Source organism: Patella vulgata, chromosome 3, assembly GCF_932274485.2.
Source record: "Patella vulgata chromosome 3, xgPatVulg1.2, whole genome shotgun sequence".
In the NCBI taxonomy this organism is placed as follows: Eukaryota; Metazoa; Mollusca; class Gastropoda; family Patellidae; genus Patella; species Patella vulgata.
The window spans coordinates 831474-856908 of record NC_065881.2 but is presented as its reverse complement, the minus strand read 5'-3'; the positions used below and the strand labels follow the sequence as shown (position 1 = coordinate 856908).

General features: G+C 34.4%; 1 protein-coding gene and 1 long non-coding RNA gene across 3 annotated transcripts in view; both read right to left on the bottom strand.

The window, feature by feature from the left end:
- LOC126816426 (uncharacterized) overlaps window positions 1-24761 on the bottom strand; it is a 51418-nt gene extending 26657 nt beyond the window's left edge. Inside the window, exon 1 of the mRNA XM_050542967.2 lies at window positions 24431-24761. Within this exon, the coding sequence (XP_050398924.1) occupies window positions 24431-24578 (148 nt within the window). The 5' untranslated portion in view covers window positions 24579-24761. The remainder of the gene's footprint in view (window positions 1-24430) is intronic.
- Window positions 719-7924, bottom strand: LOC126816428 (uncharacterized). 2 transcript variants are annotated; one of them, XR_007678345.2, is made up of 5 exons: window positions 6492-7924; window positions 5274-5396; window positions 4920-5011; window positions 2966-3053; window positions 719-2126 (listed from the first exon to the last, which is right to left on the bottom strand). It is a non-coding gene; the product is annotated as an uncharacterized LOC126816428 (long non-coding RNA). The 2 variants fall into 2 exon arrangements; XR_007678346.2 differs by lacking the exon at window positions 6492-7924 and adding an exon at window positions 6178-6385.
- Window positions 24762-25435: the final 674 nt, after the last annotated feature.

The following is a 25435-nucleotide window of genomic DNA, read 5'->3' as shown; positions in this document are numbered from 1 at the left end:
ACCATGATCGGGATTGAACCAGGGACTACCTGGTTAATAACCTATAGCCCTACTCACTGAGCCACCACGGTTCCCATATTAAATTAGTGTACAGGTACACTGAAAAAAAACTTGTGTTGAAACAACACAAACTTTTGTTAAATTCAACACAAGTTAGGTGTCTCTATTTAACAACACAAACTTGTGTTAAAACAACACAAAACTTGTGTTAAATGTTGAAACAACACAAAACTTGTGTTAAAATGTATCAAACAACACAAAACTTGTGTTGAAACTTGTGTGAAATCTACACAATACTTGTGTTGAAACTTGTGTTGAAATTTCTGAAACTTGTGTTGAAATTTCTGAAACTTGTGTTGAAATTTCTGAAACTTGTGTGGTTTCATACAAACTTGTGTATAACCATCATCAAAAACTTGTGTTGTATTTTTCCCCAATTTATATCCAGCATAGCAACCTTTCTATGTAGGACCCCTCTCTTTGCTCTGTTAGACCTGTAAAGTTTGATAAAAGAAGGAAACAAAAAAAAATTTTGCAAGATTATTATTTATTCATAAAATCATAGGAAAAGGTAAATTAATACATCAAAACTAAATAGATATTTGAAATGTTAACAGAAAAACAGAGACTTCAATTCTAATACAAATTATATTGTGTTATATATAATGACCCCTCCCCCCCCCCCCACTTTACCCATCACAAAATATAAAATAGCTATTTAAATTGATGTTTTTTGCCCCACACACTTTACCCATCACAAAATATAAAATAGCTATTTAAATTGTTCTTTACCCCAAAACAAGAACTGAGAATATAAAGATATGTACACAGTATCCCTACCCCATACCCCAAAATATATAATTCAAATATATCTAAATTTAATAACATCCAAACTAAGCACTAATAAGATTAATTATGCACTAAATTGAAACAATTTCAAAAACTGAAAAATGCTACAAAATCACACTACAAGTGATTTGTGAGACATATAGAAATAACTAGCATACACAGAAAACTAACAAAAGAAAATTGCTCTATTTTGCAGGAGTAATAAAATGATGTAGAGCCTTTTCCTCATTAAAAAAAACCCAAACAAAATGAATATTTTATAAATAAAAGAAGCAAAGCATCAAGATTACAGGATTGAAATAAAAAATATCATATGTACAAAAGATTTATATACAATCACAAGTCATAAGCCACAGTGGTTCAGTGAGCATAAGGCGTTGGCCGAGAAATTTCAACTGGATTTTCCGGCATAGTTCCCACTTTTCAGTGTTGGATATGGCAAGGGATAATTGGGTACAAGCCCAGAATCAAAAGAGAGAGAGAGACAGGTCATTTTGGGACTAACATATGGTTTAATTTTATTTCAATAATTCGCTAGCGCGTAGGGGTCTTTAGCAGTGGGAGGAAACCGGAGGTCCCGGAGAAAACCCACAAGATTGGACAGACGACCCTACTCCTTGTCTACAACCGGGGATTCGAAACCATGCCAGTTGACTCAATGACAGGAGGCCGTATGATACAGCATGCACGTGCTAACCATTCGGCCATCCACCCCCCAGAATCGAAACCAACCCAACTGCGTACACTTTGAAGAACCCTTGAAAATTGAATTATTTGAATCAATGACAGACCTTCTGATCAAATGTGTGCGTGTTAACCATTCGGCCCCCCTGGGTACCCTTTAAAGAACCCTTGACAGTTGAAATATTTGATATACGGGTAGGGTAGAATCACTCTAAGAACACAGAAAAGCAGGATATTAAAACGTATTTCATTTCATAAGCACGGGAAAGTCACCTTAATGTAGGTCAAGGTTTTTTGTAATTCTGGGTGTATTTGATCTACATTTGGTTTCTAGTAATACCTATTAAATACTTTATGATTTCCGACCAAATTCTAAGTGATTTATATGTCAGTTTACTTGCTATATTATACATACATATTTGAAGAGAATTAAAATCTAATTGTGTTTTGGAAGAAAATTTAACATTAATAACAAAAAATAAATATTTAAAAATTGGGTCAAATGCATTCTTTCCCAGAAGTATAAAATAAATTGATGCTTGGGTTCTCTTGTTGTTATCATACATCAAATACTCTTTCAAGGGTGTTCCAGCCTAAAAAATAAAAAGTAGGCAATAAGAATACAATGTTTAAATAAACAATTTATTTTGCCACATCGAGACTGAGTCTCTATTTGGTTTCAACTTTGCGTAACGCTTATTGTGTCTTGTCCACTTAAAGACCCAGGCAGATTATTATGCTCAAATCAAATGGGTTAAAAGTCAGAAAAATGAAATGAAATGGGGTTTAACGTCCTACTGTTCTGCTCCTATACTGGGCTAATAATGACGGGCATATGCCACACAGTGTGCTATGAGGGAATTTTTGCCCGGGCAGCGGCACTATCATCTATTCTTATATCGAATTCCAACTGCCAGGGGATCTTTTACGTGCATTCCAATATTCGTCTCATCTGAAGGACTAGACAGCTGTCTTTGTCAGGCCAAGTCAGAAAAAAGTCTTGAGATTTGGGACTGAAGTCTCATAATAGGTCAACTATTCACCCGGTTCATACATGTATTGTCTGCAAATCCAGATTCCCAACTACATCATTGGCAGCACCTATTTACTTGGCAATGTCTAATTATTTTTGGACCCATTCTTATTTTATTTCCATTGACAACAAATTGGATATTACCCTTTAAAATCTATTGAAATCTATTTGAAAAGTAAAATATTGTCCATCATTATTTTACTGCTATTTACTGTAAAAATACACATAGGCCCTATCATAACTTGAAGGAAATCAATGGATGTGATTGGCAAAAATCAAGCATGCCAAGTACTTGAAATAGCTGAGTCCTAGGCATTGCCCCAAGAAGAATAACTAGATTACCAAGCAAATGTATAAAACTACTTCCTGATTAAAAATACAAATATGTATGTTACTTACATTTTGCCTGATTATCAAGCTCTGTGAGAAAAGTTTCCACAATATGAATAGCCATTTCCAACTGTTTTTATCTTTCTGATGTAGTTAACTGGAAAAAAACATACTATGTATTAGATGACTTAAATTGACTCAACAGTTAAAAGATGAAAGTTTTAATTTACAGTCTATATTTTACACAAATTTCTGGAGAGAATTAAAATATAATTGTGTTTGAGAGGGATATTTAACATTAAAAACAAAAATAAAATGCAACCGATAACTTATTAGCTTTTACAATCACTATATTCTTTTTCAAAATTGGCTGAGAAAGTTCATCCAGATTTTCCGACGTGTCTTCCCCTTGTCAGTGATACAGGACGGAGGACCTGACAAGGACAGCTGTCTAGTCGTTTGGATGGGATAAAAAAAACGAGGTCCTGTGTACACATTGGCGTGCATGTAAAAGATCCCTTGGCAGTTGGAATTCGATATAAGAGTAGGCTGTAGCGCCACTGCCCGGGCAAAATTTCCCTCATAGCACACTGTATGGTGTATGCCCGTCTTCATTAGCCCAGTTTATGAGCAAAACAGTAGGATGTTAAACCCCATTTCATTTCATTTTCAAAATTATAAAATAATTTGATGGCTTAATATTCAAGTATTATGACCAGGTAGAATTAGAGCATAGTTAATTTGATGCCAGAGCCATTATAGATTAGCCAGAATCCTAATTAAAATAAACTCTGTAATTATATTAGAGAGACATTGTTTCATAAATTATTATCTATTGTAAAGTTATTCCAGTAAGGTATTAAGGATTATATTGTAACTAAAAACAAAGCTAAGGTATAAAAGTCCTAAAAATTGTATATATTAGAAAAAGGCGGGTTAACCACAGGCAGGCAGCAGGACATACTGAAGGGCAGGTCTCTGATATAGTGACTAGTTATTTCTTAGATGCTGTTCCTTATTAAGTTACCTATCCTGTGGGTCAGTATTATATGTATATATTATCTTTGTTAGATATTGTTACAGAATATAAGATTATACTAAGAGAAGTGAGTTATTGAATTATTGTATGTTCAATCGTACACCTCCAACTAGATTGAACATACAACCCATCGTCGAAGGTTGGACTATAAGTAGGTCCATAAACCCTGGATGATAGTATGTGGTTGAGTTGGCAATAAATATACTTTCTACGGTTCACAATGTTTAAATAAATAACTTATTTTTCCACACGTTGAGTCTCTATTTTGTTTCAACTTTGCATAATACTTATTGTGTCTTTTCAAGTTACAGACCCAGGTAGATTATTATGCCTCAATGGGTCAGAAGCCAGAACAAAAGTCTTGAAAAAAAGACAATAATGAAAAAATAATCATTTAATTTACCAATTATCTCCACTAAGGCAGTGGTGAATACAGTATTGCAAACAGTATTACAATATGATATTAATTATATTTTACAAATTCATGCATTTGAACGCTTTATAATAATGATTATGAAAGGGTGTAACATTGCATCCATCTTATAGTTTTGAAGTCATATATCAAAACTGTATATCAACCAAACAAGCCTGCTGAGTCTCATGTTGATCGTATTTGAAATGGCATAGCGCTAGACTATGCCCCAAAAAGAAGAACTAGATTACCAAGTGTATATATAGAGAGAGAAATGGGGTTCAACGTCCACTCGACACAAACTAGGTCATTTCGGGGCTAACATATGGTTTAATTTTATTTCATTAATTCGCTTGCGCGTAGAGGTCTTTAGCAGTGGGAGGAAACCGGAGGACCCGGAGAAAACCCACGAGGTTGAACAGGCAACCCTACTCCTTGTCACGTACAACCGAGGATGACAGGCCGTATGATACAGCACGCACATGCTAACCATTCGGCCATCCAACCCCCCCCCCCCACCAAGTGTATAGAACCAGTTCCTGATTCAAAAAGCAAATATGCATGGTACTTACATAGCCTTTGTCTGATAAGCAACCTCTGTAAGAAAACACTTCCACAATATCAATAGCCCTTTCCAGCTGTCTTGATCTTCCGAAGTGGCTAACTGAAAAAAAATATGCAATGTATTACATTAGTTGGCTTAAATTGACTAGACAGTTTTGATTAAGTCAAAAAATGTTAATTTAACTACATTTGTTTTGTTTCATGTGTTGGTTTGCTTTGCCACAGATGAGACAGTCATATCTAACTAAGATTCTGTCTGTGCTCATACATGTACGTGTACAGTTTTACTATACTAAACTGAATTTTAGATTTCAAAATAGCATAACAGCAATCTTTTCTATAAGAATTGAATAGTTACCCACCAAGAAAAAGCTGCTCTATCATCATTTTTTCCAGCCATTTCTTCTTCCATTTTTTTACTTTTATAATTTCTTTTGTTACATGATCTTTTCCTGGGTGATTTGCATATACATCCAATATTGAAACTGACAAAATAAATACATGATATGTAATTTACCATTAAAGCTACCATACCATATATACAAACTGTGTGATTTGAAATTGAAACTAATGTATCTATATGTATCAAAAATTTTAATCCCAAGGAACTACCTAAGCCGTAAAAATCTATTTTTATAATCCTTGTTTGTCACATGGTTTCAATGTCGCAGTAATTAGAAGACGGCCATGGTGACTGAGTGAGTTAGGTGCTTGAATACTAGCATGGAGGCCACAGGTTACCTCTTGGGGTTGACCGAGAAAGCTCATCTTGATTTTTCAGAGTGGTTTCCCCTGATATCCAATGTACACATTGGCGTACACATAAAAGTTCTCTTGGCAGTTTGAATTCGCTATGAGAGTAGGCCATAGTGTCGCTGCCCGGACAAACATTTTCTCTTAGCACACTGCATTAGACCAGTCGGAGCTGAACAGTAGGACGTTGTCTTTAAACCCCATTTCATTTCAGGTAATCTAGTATTTTTCTAGTAAGATTGAAGTCTCTCTACTTTCTTTATATGTAAATATCATATTTGAAATAAGCCATACTTTTATTCAATATGGGGTGGGCTGGGGGGAATGGTCTAGTAGTTAATGCATTCACATGAAATCACAGGGTCTGTCATTGTGTTAAGTGGCATGGTTTCGATTTCAAGGAGTAGAGTCGCCTGTCCAATCTCTTGAGTTTTTCTCTGGGCCATTCGGTTTCCTCCGTTTGCTAAATACCCATACCAGCAAACGAATTATTCATATCAAATTTAACCTTACCTGTCCTTTTTCCCGAAACGACCTAGCGTCTGTGGGCTAAGTAGAATGGAACAGTGTGCAGGGAAAGAGTGGAAACGGAAGAAAGCTAATCGTCGTCGTAGTTGATTACCGGTATGCATATAGGCATAGCTTGGACTACTTGATTCTTCAAATACAAGTACACGTAAGGCCTTGTTTATGTCATTTTTCTCTCTCTGTTGCATGTAAGTGTCATATAAATACTTTACTTGGGATTGTATGTTCACATACACTAATCATTGTAGGACATTGGTAAAAAAAAATTAGAAAATATAAAAATTAAATGAAATTGTTACCAGTTTTTCTTCAAATTCCAATTCAATGCCAAAATGGAGTCCTTGAACGGTAAATTCTCATTACGGTAATTGCTGTAACTGTAAGGTGGAATGAGTCATATCATCACTGACTGGAAAAAATAATGAAACTATAGAGAAACTTCCACAGACTGATTCTAGTTCCATTATTTATTATTTATTAACTGTGACTGAATCAGGAAAATAGGGGCCTAATATATTCCACAGAGTGACAGAGTCAGAGGTTGAACGGAGAAAATATCTGCTTATTTGATTTAAGGTTGTTTTTTTAAACATAAATTAGATTACAATTCAACTAACACAAAAGTGTAAAAAGATTTTTTCTAGTCTGTGCCCGCGTTTATGTCTACTCTTGGCAAAATCTTTATAATATAAAAAATCATGAAACAAGAATCAAAATGACCGCCAATCCAATCCAACCTCCCAAGATATAATTTCAAAACAGATTCTTACCTGCTGGTTCAAGTCGAGCCGTTTCTGGTTTAATCATAATGTAATTCTGTAATGTACGTATTTGAACAACATCGTAGCGCCGAACAACTAATGTTAATTAAGCACGATTTCAGAAAAATTGAACAGATTTGATAATAACATGCCGAAATTTTTTCCCTGTCACCGCCCGCCATTTTAAACATGAACTTCCGGGTTAAATTGTTGGAGTTTTTTTTAAGGAAACGAAATACTAATATTATACACAAAAACAATATCGATGCTAAATTACATACATAGAGGATATTTGTCGTTTTAGAGTGAATAACATATTTTATTTCATCGAGAAGCAAGAAAACTTATATTTTCACGAATGCGTAATGTTCTATTTATTTTATGATTTTACAATCATTTTAGGTAAAAACAACTAGCCAGTGGAATAACACTTTTATTTCACTGATAAAACGCGGTATTCCACTACTGATCATAAAATAAATGGTATTATTTTTTTTTATATAAATATTCACAAACCTGCGGTCTTTTATTCTCTGTGACCATTAGCTTACATTTGTCAAACATATCACTGCTCCAAAATCATTTCAGCACGTTGTTAAATGGTAAATGAATTGTGTGAAATCAATTCATTTAATGTCCGGTTGCATCGAGATGATATCGCAGACAAACTGTAGCCTATAGTACGTTGATTTTATCAACCAATCACATTAAATAATAGTTTTACTTATTTTCTTGTCAATGCATTTGGAGTCAATTGTTAAAATCACACCGGGCATGAGCGCTCAATAGGCCTTTGATCTACCAGTTTATTGGGCCCATAAAAAATCAACAACTTTATTTTAACTACAGACATCTTAACACCAATTAGCATTCAAGTCTGTCTGGCCATCATGTCTGAGTAAAAAATACTTTTCTTATACTTGTGGACGCCCGGATTAAGACTTTGTATGGAGTTCAAATTTAAAAAAAAAAATTTGTTGACGGTACACATTACTTGTGTTAATTATATGAAAAACCCCACAAGATTTGTGTTAATGCATTAAAAAGAACACAAGTTTGTGTTAATGCAATGCAAAACAACACAAGTTTTGTGTAGAATAATTTTCACACAAGTACTTGTGTTGAGATCCAACACAAGTTTTTTTTCAGTGTAGATATATCGTATAATTAACAGTTTTATATAAACATTTGTTTGCTTGTTACTGCATCCTATTTCACAAAATAATGACTTGTAAATATTAATCGTCGCTTGAATAAAATACTATTTAATAAAATACTATTTAAACCTGTTAACATGACAGGCTGGTTTTAGCTAATTGGCAATATTAATGACATTTAATATAATATATACTAATTACCACTAATTGATCTTCTTATTCCAAATTACTAGGCTCTTCGACCTGCACCACTGACAAAAGGAAAGCGGTCGACCGATCAAGGAACACAGACAACTATCTACTCTACTTCGAAAATAGATCTCTGTCCTAAATGGCCGCCATATTCAAATGTGGTTCTATTCCGTTTCATATCTGCTATACACACAAAGACTAAATAAATCGTTTCATTGATATTAAATTGATACAGAATAAATATTTCTCAAAAGTATCGAACTAAGAGTTTTCGACTAAAATCGTCGATTTCGGTCAACTAGCTTAGTGTCTGTTCCCAAGCAGAGCTAATTGTAGACAGACGGCGTTAGTTTAGTATGACTGGTTAGTAAGCCAACGCCATTTTAATGTTTTATATATAACCATTTTAATATATTTACATATAACCATTTTAATATTTTACATATAATCATTTTAATATATTTACATATAACCATTTAATATTTGTAAAGAATATTTTTTGATATTTTAAATATATAATTATTTTAAAATTATATATATAACTATTTCAATATGTTATATAATCATTTTAATATTTTATATATAATTATTTTATATATAATTATTTTATATAATCATTTTAATATTTTATATAGCAGTGGGAGGAAACCGGAGGACCCGGAGAAAACCCACGTACAACCGGGGATTCGACACCACGCCAGTTGACTCAATGACAGGCCTTAAGATACAGCATTCGACCATCCAACCCCCCCCCCCCCGGGACGTCTATCATAAACCGTTGAATAAATCGGTGTGAAACTATGTATATACATTAACCTATATGTATTGTATATCATGTTGGTGTATCGTTTTACCTGCAGTATATATAGAAGAATGTTTACCTATAGAAATCATATATCAAGTCTACATCAAAGATGTTAAAGACCTTGATCTCTATATGAATTTAGTAATATTGTCATCAACAGTTTAAAAGAGTTCTTTATCATTGTAATTTGTAATAGACAAATGAAGATACGATTCATTGTGTTTTATTTTATGCACATCTTGGTCATACCTGGTCATACCTGACCGACATGCATTGTGTAAACTAACACTTCAAGGTTTATAGGTAATAATATATATCCGGGTCATACCTGTATGTATAGTGTAATTATAACTTTAAGCTTTATACAGGTAATCCAATTTTTAAAATTAAAATTCATTGTGTAATTATACAATAACTTCAAGGTTTAAAGGTAATATTATATGACGGAAATTCAATGTGTATTAAAATTCACTGAATAATTATAAATTCAAGGTTTACAGGTAACATTATATGGAGGTAGTCCAATTTCTATTAAAATTCGCCGTGTAATTTTAACTGTAAGAAATCTGGTTTCCCCTGTTCAGTGTTGCAGGACGGGGAGGGGCGGGGCAAGGACTACTGTTTAGTCGCTCGAAGGGGATAAATAAGAAGGTCGCGTGTACACATTGGCGTGCACTGTACACAGAAGAACCATTGGCAGTTGAAATTCTATTTAAGAATCGATCGTAGTGCCACTGTTCGGGCAAAATATTCCTCATATTCCCGCCTTACTTTATTAGCAATACCAGAAACCACATTACCGTAAACTCTAAAAAATTGGCTTAAAATTATATACAAAAAGAAAACAAAGTAATTTGCACAAAATTAACTCCTTAATACTCTTATGTTAATCTGTTTAAATCGGATTAATGTAGGCACCTGTATGTACGTATACAGGTATTATTGGATGTAGGCACCTGTATGTACAAAGGTATTTTTAAATGAATGATTCTCCTGGATTAACAAATAAATATTGTATGTAGCTTGTCATCACATTTAAAACCAATATCTGAGACAGTATTGATTAATTGATCTCTGACTGTTTCTAATCGGCTGTTAATTATAAATCAACCTTTCCATGATATCATTCTATCATGAGGCCTGTCATTGAGTCAACTGGCGGGGTTTCGAATCCCAGGTTGTAAGTGACAAGGAGTAGCGTTGCCTATCCAACCTCGTGGGTTTTCTCCGAGTCCTCCGGTTAATTCCGACTGCTAAAGACCCCTACGCGCAAGCGAATTATTGAAATAAAATTAAACCATATGTTAGTTCTGAAATGACCTAGTCTGTGTCAAGTGGACGTTAAACCCCATTTCTGTCTCTCCATGATATCATATATAATGGATAGGACGTTAAATTTGTGTTTTTACCAGACTTTTGATATACACGGACATTTATATTTTATGTTTTTATCAATTCTCAACCAATTAAGTGTAAATAATTTAATTACATCAACCTGTCCATAATATCATATGTCATTGTATTGGACGTTAAATCGTCAATAAACAACAAACAACAACATTTGTAACAAACAACAACAACAACATTAATCTCGCTAAGTGCCACTCAAGGATTATAGAACTAGGAGAAAAACACGCCCCCGGTTTCGAATATAGAGGGAGTTTATTTTCCATTTAACCATGTTTGATTCTGTAGAACACGAAATGAAAAGAAGTACACTGCTCAACATAAATAGACTTTTACTCAACATAAATAGACTTTTACTCAACATAAATAGACTTTTACTCACTATAAGTAGACCTTGCCTCAGTAAGTATCAAGTAATTTTAGAAGCTCGTGTCGAATAAAACTTTACGTACTAAACGCATGAAGTCTCCACAACACACAACAACACATGAAAACAAATGCATGACAAAAAACAAACACTGTCATAAGATAACTATAAAGTCTAGAAGATTATAAAAGTGACCACAGCGGATTGTCACAATGTGGACGTCAGGGTTTTCCAGCGTGGTTTCCCCCTTGTCAGTGGTGCATGACGAATGACCTGGCAACGGACAACGTATACTCGTTCGGGTGGAACGAAAAGGTACACATTTGTGTGCACGTAAAAAACTGACAATAGGAATTTGAAAGTAGGCCGTAGTGTCGCTGTCCGGGTGAAATATTCCTTCATAGTGCACTGTATGACGTATGCCCGCATTCATTAGCCCAGTCGGTGCAGAACAGTAGGACGTTAAACCCCATTTATCTCCTCCAATGTGGTGTGACGGTCCTATATGAAAGGGAACTCAATAATAAAATATTTACCTGTGGCTGTTGATTTGAATAATGTGAAGTTGGAACTCTGGAAGTGAAATGGGGTATATTTAACTAATGTCTCTTTTATACCCAAAAATTGGGCATCACGCGAAATCGCGTGACTCATTTTCTCGAATTTGTTTTAGCAGATTATAAATATCGGTCGATTAAATTTTTTATATATTATTATCTTCCTATTATGATCCGCCAATCAAAAAACAATGATTCTAATATAGGTGTTGTATTATATTACTGGACTAAGTCAGAAGATTTTTTTTACTACTTATATATCACTAAAATTGGGTATTCCCCCCACCCCCCGAGTTCGCGTGACTCATTTTCTCGAAATGGACCAATATTGAATTTTAATTTGTGTTTTTAATTTCGATTATTATGGAAAATATCGAGTGAGAGACTTAGCTCCTTTAACACCCTAATACACACTTCGCCAGGGGCATATTTGACCTACACTCAATTAACCTTAATCCACACTTTAAATCTTTCAACGGTTTAACAAGATTGTTGTGTAGGCTTCTAAGACATGTTATGACTGAGCAAATCAGTTATAAAGAAAAATATTTAGAATATTTTCAATTAAACTTTTAACCGTTGTAAATTAATACAAAAAGCAATTCGAAAAATATACCATAAGTAAAGAAACCATCGCAGTGAATAAAGTTATTAATATGCCGTTAACCCGTGACGCAAACCCAATGGTGTTTTATAGTAAATTAGACTTTGTGTTTCTTTTATTTAAAGTTAAAAATCGATGCTTATCTCATCACTTAACCCGGGAGGCTTAATAAATTTTAAAATAAAATCTTTAGCACTCTCATTCTTTTCGTAGATGTGTACGCAGTATATATTATCTATTATGTATAGCTAATCGTATTGTACACATAATAATATTACATAATTCTATTAGTGGAGTTTTACTTGACCGCTGGAGACCAAATAAAATTACAGTGCCTAATTCATTACTACTTATATTTATTTTCATTATATTCTTAATTAGAAGTTTAAAAAACTGTTTAATAATGACATCTAGTAAATATTGAATATCTTCGTGCATTGGTTTACAAACCGGGCAATATTCGTCACTTACTTTACCTATCTTAAATAGCTTTTCCGTTGATCATAATATATTATGTAAAATTTTATAATCTAAGTCAATACATTTAGGATTTTTAAAAATACAAAAAATGGTTTTCCATATGATAGGAAAATTACACAAGAAACCATTCTTTTCCCAATAATTTAAACAAATAAGTTTTACAAATTTAGAGCTGAGACATTTTTCATAACAACACTTAGATTTTAATTGATTCGGTGTCACAAATTCATTCATCATCTAACACTTGGCTCGTGTTGGTGGAAGTCATTGTTGTTATATTCAAGTTGGTTTGATTTTCTCTCACCCATGATTGGGGAATGCTTAACTTAATTAATTCGTATTATCTAATAATTGTGCTATATCTGCGTTTAGGACAGTAGGCTTGAATTAAATTGATAATATGTTTTGAAAATGTTAACCTAGGCTTAGTATTATCTACAAACAATATCAGCCATTAGTTTAATGCCCGAAATAGTGAACGTATCAAGGTTTAAAGGTTTGTTATACTTGCTATATGTATTATTGAATCTGGAACCGGTCTTGTGCCTTTGTTTAAATCATCCTAAGATTCTAATAAGTTTAAATAAAATTAAGTATATTTTTCAGATCGTCAAAACACTTAGATGCATACCTCACAACACCCTGGTTTAGACAACTTGAAATTGAAATAGTTTTATTGTTGTACACATAATGAAAGAAATTGTGTTATTTCACAGCTGAATTGTATGGTAAGAACCGTAGAACCACCTTGTAGGGAATAACTTTTAATCTTTAACACCCTAATACACACTCTGTCAAACGGCATGTTTGACCTACATTCACTTAACCTTAATCCAAACTTTAAATCTTTCAACGGTTTAACAAGAAGGTGCTTAAATATTTCCATTTAAACTTTTAACCTCTGTAAATAAATACAAAAAGTAAAGGAACCATCTCAGTGAATAAAGCTATTAATATGCCGTTAACCCGTGACGCGAACCGAATGGTGTTTTATAGTAAATTAGAGGAATAAAACATATAACGTTGCCATCTCGACCCTGATTGCCCATGAACACAAATGACGAGTTTAAGACAAACCAATGGCGGAATGGAATTGATTAATGGAATATAAAATTTAATAATGTATTGACGCTAAGTTTTCTGGTTAGATTTTAGCCTAAACACGACATGAGTGTTGGTGACAATTTTGGCAGTCATATCTGAATAACTCAAAAACTGTTTATATTTCTTTAACTTTTGGTATACCTAAATTCGGGCTATTATTTATGGTAGAAAGATATAATAAAATGACCTAAAGCTTTAAAACATATTTTTAAATATGTTGAGGCACCCTAAATTGAATTTGAAGCACCAGGGATAAATAAATAAAAATAGCTATAATGCATGATTTTATTGTAACTAGTGAACTGATAAATATTGTACAATTTATCTAAAGAGTACATTTATGAAAACGTGGTACTTTTCTGATATCTAGTTAAATTAACACTTACCCAGATCTTGGCATAAGCATGACTTAAAATGATCACGGCTAAAACAATTCCGTGCGAATCAAGAATTCTTTATGTAAGAATAGAGCTTTATAAGACCGTAAATGCACCACACATTATGTCTCCATAAGATGGTAGCTATAATCTTTCAATCCAATCCCCTAATTAAGTATACCCCCACCCAATCATAAAAAAATAATAACATAGCAAAACGGTGTTTAATTCTGATCATCTAAATTATCAAATGATATTCGCCGAAGTAGTAAATGAGAAGGGCGTGTTTTAAGATATACATAATGTATCTTACTATTTTTCGCTTATATAATTTGATTTTCAAATACAAACCATTAATACTTATATTGAAATCTGTAAAAGACGCATTCTTTTTGAATATATTTTTAAAAAATAATAAGTTAAGTACAACAGTCCAGTAGGTTTTGCTGCATTGGAAAAAAACATATTAGTAACGCTTTTTCAACAAGCAATTGTTATACTCTTAGTGATTTGTAGAGCGTCAAATCACAATGTTATTGTACTGTTTTAAATTGTAGCTTTTATTCATTCATGTAAAACATTTATTACAATTTTATAATAAAATGTATAAAACACTGAGTTCGAGATTCAAATCACAAATCCATCCAAGCTAGAAAACTGCAAATCCGAATATTTTTGTTTATAAAATATTTACTTTCCATTCAATAAATATTCCAGTCATCTAGTTTTGGATTTGGGGAAATTCATTCTCCTTTTCCCATAAATACAGATTGCCGTATTATTTAATAATCAAACCAAACAGCATGTAATCCACACTGATCCGCAGTGAATATTCGCTTGGCCGCTACAATCACTGATAAGGATGACATCGATGCGACTTAATGACTACAAAATATTAACTTTTTTCTTTCGACAAATTAAATTCTGAAACATTTTGTTTTAGTTTTAGAAAAATAAATAAAGGTGTTTGAAGTATATCTTGATAAAAAATATTCCATATTTAGCGTAAATAGGTACAGAAAATAGTATGCGGATGCGTAAAATGGGTAAAACGATATAATTTTGCCCGTACCAGTTCATATTACTACGTTCGATGTAAACAACGCACGTGTGACCATCAATTTGACGTTTTTTTCTGTTTGTTTACTCTGAATTCTTTCAAAAGTACATTTTCACCGTCTAATCTGATTGACCTGCTCGTGTTTGTTTTAAAACAACAAAAACAAGCCACAGAAGTAATCTTTTTTGGCGTTATCGATGCCATCTTGCTTTGTTGGTAAACATTGTGATGTGACGTCACCCTTAGAACTACAGCGGTGTGCCCTTTTAAAGGTCAGTCATCTTGGACAGAGATAAAAGACGGATGTCGCATTAGGTCTGTAAAACAGATTGCATGTAATCAAAGAACGCTTGTATCCGCCATATGTAATATTGTCACGTGACATTGTTATGTTTTGTTTCGCTCGGGAAGCGTTTATTATACATAATAGAACTCCAGTGTAGTAAGCCATAACTATGAACAATATCATGTCCCAAATAAATAATCTAATTTGTAGATCTGCAATTGGTCACATGATGGTCCGAACATTATTTGTATGGCTCTATTTGTTGACAGCAAATACCGCTAATAATTATCTTGGATAAAATACCTCGTTTAGTAAACGAGGCAATTTTACCCAGCCTCGTTCTGAACAAAATACCTCGTTCCAAAAACAGGGCAATTTAAAAAAACACGTTTTGGAACTCCAGAGAAACGAGGTATTTTTTTTTACCTCGTTACAACGTGGCAAAATCGGGGCAAAAATTTTGACACGTTTTTGCCTCGTTTGGACAGAAATGCCGAACGAGTCATTCTGAGGTTTATAGTGACAGTATATATGTCCTATAGTATTACACGAACAGCGGCACTATGGCCTACTCTTATATTGAATTCCCACTGCCAAGGGATCTTTTACGTGCACGCCAATGTCAGGCCATCCTTCCTGCACAACTGACAAGGAGAAACCACGTCAGAAAATGAGAAAATCCCAATGAACTTTCTCGACCATCTGTTATTTTTGGTGCATGTTCGCAAATACGAGTCAAACCAAAGTTACAATCAAAATAAAACACAAAACGATCACTGACCCACGATGACTCAGCCTTCTCGCCAAGTATGTTCTCGTCAGAGATTTCGATCGGTGGAGACGGTTGCATACAATGCCTGGAGAGTAGTAGTAACATTAATAACCTTACCCTGGGCGTCAAAATGAGCCATCTCCTCTCCCCACCTGGGTACTAATCTGTACGTAGTCTAATTTCCTTGCGAGTCTGTAACAGTTTGAAGGGATTCGTTGACATCTGCAGGAGGATTCGCATCTGACGACCTAACTTTTGTGGGCACAAGCCTTAGTGATCTTAGCGACGGAACAGTTTTGGGTTGAGATTCAGGAACAGTTACTACTGAAGTGGGTTTATTTTGTGGCCCATGAAATACATGTCTCGTGGCTTCCCAGGCTATTACAGTGACAGGAATAGAACCAACACAGAAAAAACTCTTGTGTTCGATCTCAACACTAGGACTTGTGTTAAAAATATTCTACACGAGCTTGTGTTGTTTTACATTGCATTAACACAAGTGTGTTCTTTTCAATATCTTAACAGAAGCTTGTGTAGATTTTAAAAATATTGTGTGATTTTCTTTTCTTATAATTTATAACGTCGAAGTTTAAGCTTGTGTAGATTTTAAAAATCTTGTGTGATTTTCTTTTCTTATAATTAATTACGTCGAAGTTTAAGATAACATTTATTATGTTACTTTATTAATAATAATAATAATATTTATTTCTTATTATACGCATTACATCATAAAAACAATCTCGATGGGTAGTACAAAAACATATACTATGACATAAAAACATATACTATGACATCAAAGCATATAATGTAATATGATTTTTATTTATTGAGAAAATCTGAATGGTATTGGGGAACTGGCTTAGGGATCTGGCTTAGCCTATATGTAAAAGCCCTCTTAATGAATTTGAATGTTGGGAATTCACTTGATTTCGATAATATTTGTAATTATCTAAAATCTTATATTAATTATTTCAAACATTAAGTAGACCTCGTCATGTATGTATAGTGCGATACATTTAATATGTCTTTTAAAATAACGTATTTTAGATATTATCTAATTATAAACTATTCATTTAATTAAAAATAATAAAAGATTATTCTGAGTCTACTCTTTGTTTATTTTCACATCTTGTCTCGGACAATAGACAAAGACAGGTTATTACAATGTCTGCATTTGGAAGTGTCTGACTGATATCGCATGAATAAACTTGACACATCAAAGAAAAATGTCGTAGGATGTGAAAATTAGAACAATAGTGTTATATCTAGGTTTTAATAAAATGTCCGAATGGGCGTGGAAATAGCCGAGTTAATCTTTTTATTTAATTTAATTGGTTCTTTAATCGAATTGGACATTTATTGCTAGAAATATTTATTGCAGTATTTTGCGATATTAAACCCTACTGTACTACCAAAGTTAATTGGGGGGGGGGGGGGGCTAGTGGTCTAGAGTGTCACGCTTCGACCTCTAGCTGCTCGGTCACCTCTGACTTTTGGTTGTGGCTTCGATACCTGGTGTGAGCGTATTTGGCTTGGATGTAATCATCAGAAACAGTTGTAAACTTCAAATTAGCATAGCTATTTGGATAATTGCTTGGTGTGGTTCTAGAGTCCTATAATGGAATCCAACTGGTCATTTGGTTCAATGTGCAAATTGGTGATGCATGCAATTTGAATTTGAAAGAGGTGTAAGCAATAGTGCTACCTGACTCAAATAATTTCCCTGCATTCACATGTAGCCATACATACGAGTCTCAAAATAACATCTATTGTTAAATTATGCTCTTTCCATTTTCCTCCCTAGACTCAGTAAGATATTTTACTTTTGTTCTGCCATCTAAATAACTCTGTACCCATGACTGGTATGCCAAGTAAAAACCAAATCGAAACCAAGGTGTATTTATAATCATTTTCTTACCTATATGTGTGGGTTTTTTTCAAGATTACTGTTACATGAATATCAACTTTATTAAAAAATCCTTAGTCACACTGATATGATCAACAAACTAGACCATTAAATTTCAGTTCATTTGGAAGGTACAGTGTTATATAACATTTAAAGCATTTAAACACCACCTACAACTTGAATATGAATAAATCATTGACATTTTTATATCTTCAAATAAAATATCACTAACACATTAGTTCATATATCAAATGTATTATATACTCTTCAAAGAAAGTAGGGGATATTGAAATGCAAATACCTATGCAGGTTGTGATATGATAAATAGTCATGGACACTTGACATGCTTTGAGAATATGTTCACAGGTGAAGAACTTATCGCCCCAACAAAACCACTGAGCTGCATGTGCAACACGCAATTGTGCCATACACGGGGGAGGGGTTCATTGTCAAATTTGACACTTCAAGGAAGGGTTGATGAAAGCTGCCTCTTGGTGGTTTATCCTATCCGTGTTTGCTTTCCCATCGGTTCTTGCATAAGATTTATTGTTTAGCGTATCTTTGCGTTAGTGTGTTACGTTTAATTTGATGGGAGACGTGTTCGTCGACGTCAACTGACAACACTGCAAGATTGCCTTAAATAGTTATTCGACGATTGATTAGGAGCATGCCACGACGAATTGCTGAATGTCTGAGGATTGGTGGAGCAATTACTCATTATTAAGAAAAAATCGAAAACGTCCAATTTTACTTTTGACAGTGTATCTCTTTTCGAGTGAAATGGGGTCGTCGGATAAGCCGCCCATATGAACGGTTTATGTTTATTTGTAGGCAATTGACCTGTTATTAACATAGACTGCTTACCTCTAATAAAAACAGCAGTGCATTTCCGCAGTTTTGTATTGTTTCTGAATATACCCTACTTTTTTTGAAGAGTATATTATGGCTAAGCAGTGATGAGTTATGCCTACTCAAAGAACTAGAAAATATTGGCAAAACCTGGAATGAGGTAAAAAGAACAGCCCAAAATAGAGTGAGAAGGCGGAAGTCTGTACCAGCCCTATGTTCCACAAGGAACGAAGAGGACTAACTAACCTAGTAGTATTTTGTAGGTAATGTTAAATTTAATAAAATACACGGGGTCAACTAATTAGATAAAATTGGATATATCTCAAACTTGGCGTGAAGGTTTTTCTTCCTTACAAACAAGTAATCAAGTCAATATATATAAAACACACTATAGGTCATCAATCTAAATCTAAATTCATTCCACGGTCCAAAATATAATTACAAATTGGAAAAGCATATTATAAACTTATTGTAGAGTTAAGATGTAGGGGCGTGGTGGTTGTTTTTAAATACTACATTCGTGTTATTTCAACAGATGGGTTCATAGTTCCATTATTCGGAAAATGAAACTGCAGTTTTATTTAAATGCTACACGACTCAAGCTTGTTTATTGACAACGTTCATTGAGGGAAGGAGCCACGGTGGCTAAGTGGGTAAGACGCTAGCTCGCTAGCCTAAGGGTCGCGTGTTCGTCGATCCCTGCATTTGCCGAGAAAGTTCTTCGGTATTTTCCGACATGGCTTCTCTTTGTCAGTGGTGCAGGATAGCTGTCTAGTCGTTCGGATTGAACGGAAAACCGAGGTATCGTGTATCCATTGACGTGTACGTAAAAGAACCATTGACAGTTAGAATTCGATATAAGAGTAGGTCATAGTGCCGCTGCCCTGGCAAAATTGCCCTCATAGCCCTCGTCATTAGCCCAGTCGGAGCAGAACACTAAGACGTCAAACACCATTTCATTACATTGAGGGGCGAATATTCCCGAACGGTGATATGGTTAATGACTGATTGAATTGCTGTGTAAAATGTTGTATTCTGCAGTGGTAAAGTGTACTCCTTGTCACCTACAAGCTAAAGACTCAATTGACTCAATTCTGACCTAAGTACACGCCTCATTCGACCACCCAATCGGGGTTAAATTTCAATTGAAAAAATGTACAGAAAAGTCACAATATGTGATCAATCCTGCAGTTGTAACGATTCAAAATAGATAGTTTTGACCAATTTGTATACGTCCACACAAGTCGACCTTCCGTTCAGGATTACCCTCCTGTCTCCCAACAATCTTGTTAAATCAATAGAAATCCGATTTTTTGAAGGATGCGTGATTCTCATTTAACCAACAGTCATGTCTTCCTTTCAGACACATAGTATCTGTGTGGGCGTGGCTATCATATGTTTTCATATGTCGCTGTCTGGAGCTGATTTCCCTCATAGACCGCTACATGTTTATTACCCCGGTTGGGGCAGGACACTACATGGTGTATGCCCATGTTTATTATCCCGGTTGGTGCATAATAGTAAGACGTTTCTAACGTTTAACACAAAATAAATAACTTAGACACATGTGAATTTCAGTTATTACAGCTCATGATTATTGTTGAACAAAAATATGAGACTAACATGGATGTCCAAAATGACAACATGAATGTTCTTCAATAGCCATCGAATTCATATTAGCACCACCAATGGCTGATGTAATGACAGATAAGCTTCATATATACATCAGTAACACCGTAAATTACAAGAGTTCGTTCGTTCAAGTTGTTCATCATCAATATAAAATAATTTCTGTTGATTGCTTTGTATGTAAATAGGTTAATAAAAAGTCCTCGCAGTTGTTGTTATTGTTTCTCATAAAATTAAACTTCCGAGAGCTCGCTACCGTTTGTTTACATTCTTAGCTGACGACCAGCCAGCATGGCGGCCGGAAGGGGAAGTAGAGCGGAATATGGATCATCCCGTCCCGATACGCTAGTGTCATCGCAGATAGCGCTCGAGATTGATTTCACCCTACCTTCATTTCAATGTCCATTTACATTTTACTTAATGGTAACAATTATCTCTGTCATGATGGCCGCTAGAAGATAGCGCCCATTGCCACCACGCTGTACCTTTCGCGGACCTCAGGGAGGAACTTGCGTCTTGTGATGTCATACAGCTTTTCTTATCAAAACTTTTTATTTACTTGTTGCGGTATTATATAGGCGGGGAGGGATAACGTTTTACCCTAAAAAAATTGCGGAAGAAAACAAGTCATTTGGGTTCAATGGTAAATATGTCCAACAAAACCATACTCAAAATTCAATACGACTGTCTTCAGGAATTTTCGGAGAGCGATAGCTCGTAATTAGTGTGTTTTAGAGGTGGGATAATAAATAATTTCTTTTTAAATTCGTCAAACTCAGAGCGGTTATGCAAGCGAAATGTGCCGAAAAATCGAATTTGACAAACATGAATTAAAGAAATGTATTTTTCATATGGTGCCGGGCATTTCTTTCAAAATGGCTGCGAAATTTGGTAATATAATGCCATTTAAAAAAAACCCCATAAATGTGATAATAACATGGCAGCGATAATATCGTCAGATATGACTTTTGCTATGTCTTTTATATGGTTTTCGATGTCTCTGAATTTAAAGATAAATTTTGAAAATCCAAAATGCCAGCAACACAAATCGGCGGATGTCTTTTTTTCTGTTAGATATCACTTGTGTGTAACATGTCATCTACACGGTTTTCGATGTAACCGGATTCAATACTGATCTCAAAAATGAATCCATGATAGCAGAAACTCAAATGACCGGCAAAGTTTCATCCAAAATTGCGAAATTTTGTAATATGTGTTGAGTTCAACTCTGATCTCAAAAATAAATTCCGAGAGTTGGTGATGGTAGAAATTTAAAATGGCCGGCAAAATGAAATCCAAAATGGTGGAATTTTAATTAATCGTCATTTTTGTCCGTTGGATATGGTTTGTAATATGTTTTATATATGGGTTTGATTATTGCTGGGTTCAACTTCTTTCTAAAAAAAACCCAATTATGAATGGTCCAGATGGTGTAAATTTAAAACAACACCACCTGCAACTTAAGAAATATGAATAAACCATTGACTTGTTTTTATCTTCAATTAAAATGTCCCCAAAACATTAGTTCATGTAACAAATTTATTATATTATGACGAGGCGGTGCAGAGGTATATATATTAATAAAAATGGATGATCGGTCGTAGGTTGTGGGGTAGGGGTACACCTGAAAATTATGTGAGAATCGTGATAGTGGGAACAGCTAGCGCTACGACGGTTGTATTAACATTTATTTCTATCGTAACACCTCACTGCCGTTACATGTGTAAAAATAAAATAGATATTTCAGTAACTGCCTTGTTGACAAAGTATGCAATTATAATATATAACTTAAAGAAGACGATGTGTGAAATTGTATACATATAAATATATTGTTGGTGTAATTCATTATTTATACATTTGGATCATTGTGTGAAGGATGTTTCACCGGTGTCCTCTTATCAAGATACGTCTAGAGATATCAGATAAATGTATTCATAAATCGGTCCCGTGATGCATAGGCGTACTGGCTCGATGATGTTATGGGGTGGAGGCAAACGGCGGCGCCGGTCGTCTGCGAGAAGCGAAGGAGCGGGGTGTACCGTGTAGGACAAATTTCCCACCCTCTAATCCCCTCCTACCCCCAAAGAACATTTGACGGCCGCAATCTCGTTTTCCTACTTTTCCAGCCCGTAAATACAGTAAGTTCAACGTTGTCGAATTTAGCGCACCTGACCTGAATCCCAAATCCAAATCAATCGTTGCGGGGTATGGGGGCTTCGCGCGCCCCAAGAAAATTTTGAAAATTTAACCGCCGCAAATGCGTGTTTGTTTTTTTCTAGTCCGTTTTTAGTGAAATCGAAGCGATTTCGATTTGACAGTTTTTACGTATTTTTGAAACGGGTTTCAAAGTGTGTTGGTTCTGTTATGCAAGATCATTTTCGACGTTCCAAAGTAAAAGTTCGGTGCTAAGACAACCTAAAGATAAATTTTAAATGTTCCTATTATTAATTAGAACAGGTTTCGCTTTAGTTTTTATATTTTACGGTGACATTTTATTGCTTTAAATCTTCCTAGTGCAAAAACGGTAAATTTCACCTTTTGACCTCCAGAGTCACTAAGACTTAAGGTGAATTTAGCAAGTTTACATTTTTATTGAAAGTGTGATTACTTTCGATCATTTTCAACATCTTTACATAATACAAGAATGACTACGCATTCACTTTCAGTGCAAATGAACTCATTTGACCAGTTCATTTGACCTTTGACCCCAAATATCTCGAAAACGCCCCAACGGCGGACTGATTCTAATCCGGCATCGTATTCTACGCACAATTGTAATGGAAAACCAATTAACCTGAGCTATAGATAAACAATAATATAAAGAGAAGTGTGTACGTATAAGTGAACAAGAGTGATCGCTGATGCAGGAGTAAAGAAAAATAATAAATTAAAAAAATTAAAAATTAAAATTATAAAAATATAAAAAATATTAATTCAATGAACAGAAAATCATGGAAGATATATAAAGCTTGTTATTAGACTGTAAAAAATGGACGGGGGAAGCCGTAATTAACATTGTTAATACACTGATCTTTATAAATATAGCATTCACCTCCTTTTAATCCATGTAAGAGATTTCCGTTGTAGAGGTTTAGTTCCTAAGCTTTAATTGCATTTGATTATTATCTTTGTTGCATATCACGTCTTCATTAACCCAGTTTAGGAGCAGAACAGTAGGACGTTAAACCCCATTTCATTTCATTTCATGTATATATTTGCCCACAAGTCACATACTTGTATCATTTGCTTGATAAAGACGAGAGTATTCGCTTAGTATCAAACTCAGTAATTGTGTATCCATAAAATTGTACCTTGTGTTAATATGTTCAATTACTAAATGCCAATCAACGAAGATATTTGGCTATGTTTTCTGATGGGTTTTTTTCGAGAGAAAAAACTGTCAATAGTCGACTAAAAAGGACAGTTTGTTGCATTAAAATAAAATAGTAAGTGCAGGAGGACTGCACCAAACAATTATACATAACAAACCCGTGGACAAGACAAACAATATACACAGACGCCGCAGATCAAGTGAATGGATCCAAGGGCTACTCGGTGGCTAAATGGGTAAGACACTGGCTCGCTAGCCTGTTCGATCCCTGCATTGGCCGAGAAAGTTCATTGGTATATCCCGAAGTGATTGGACGAAAAACCGAGGTCCCTTGTATAGATTGGCGTGCAGCTAAAAGATCCCTTGGCAGTTGGAATTCGATATAAGGGTGGGCCATTGTGCAGCTGCCCGGGCAAAAGTTTCCTTATAGCACACTGTATGGTATGACCTATGTCCGTCTTCACCAGTCGGAGCAGAACAGTAGGACGTTAAACCCCATTTTATTTCATTTCATTTCCTACTATATAAAGATATGATATAGTTCTACTATATAAATAAATATAAAATAAATATATCCAATAATATCATTTCTACCTGACTTGTATTTGATGCAAACCTCAACTCTAGATTGGTAGCTGTTTAACGTCTGCTGTCGGGATAATTTCTGACGCTCGCCGCTTGGCCCTGCTCTAGATATATATATATGTGTGTTTACCGTCACCCCTATTAACATTTCAAACATCCATTTTAATAATAATAAAATAAGGCGGAGTTTAAACCCTATCCTGTATGATTGGTAGATAGTGACTACTGCTACTATAAATACCCCCACTAACTGTAAATTTAAATCTGTTATATAGTTGACATGTATAGCCCCTACAGGTCCATGTATAGCCCCTATCTACAGCAGTCTACAGGTTCACTCTCCTACAGTCCTACATTGGCATGAGTCATTTTGCACCAATCAAAACTACGACTAAGTTTTTTTTTGCCTTTTAAGGTTTTATAATGATCAATCAGTAGTAAGTTAATTGACAAATTCTTTGGGACTTTTTTTACGATTTTTCTGAAAACAACAACATCGCAATGTTGACTAAAAAAGTGCGATTTGTTGCATGTTAAATATAGACAGCTTGTGACATTTTTATTTCCGTTTCATATGTTCGCACAATATTACGCGTTGTGTAGTTTTGATTTCTTACTGATATCATTCCCTGCAAAGAGATATAAGAAAACAAAAACTTTCAGCATCCAAATAAATTTTTTCTAGCTTTTGAAATCTTGATATGTGCAAATATACTTCTAACTTCTATTTTATAAAATTTTATATAATATATTGACAAATTTGTAGTAAGTTAATTGCAAATTTAATTGTCCCAACAGGTCGAGCAAAGGCATACTGCATGTTTATATGCATAAACGACCAGTCGAGCGGAGCGATGCGAAAGTTTAATTTTCCAAATGATCGTACAAAGTCCTGGGCCGTTTTTGAAGTGTACTTGAAATCGTTCAAAAATTATTCAAACAGTTTTCAATTGTTTTAACTCTTAGCGTTATTTTTGTCGATATCTAAGACTGATGATAAGGTGATGTTGTATC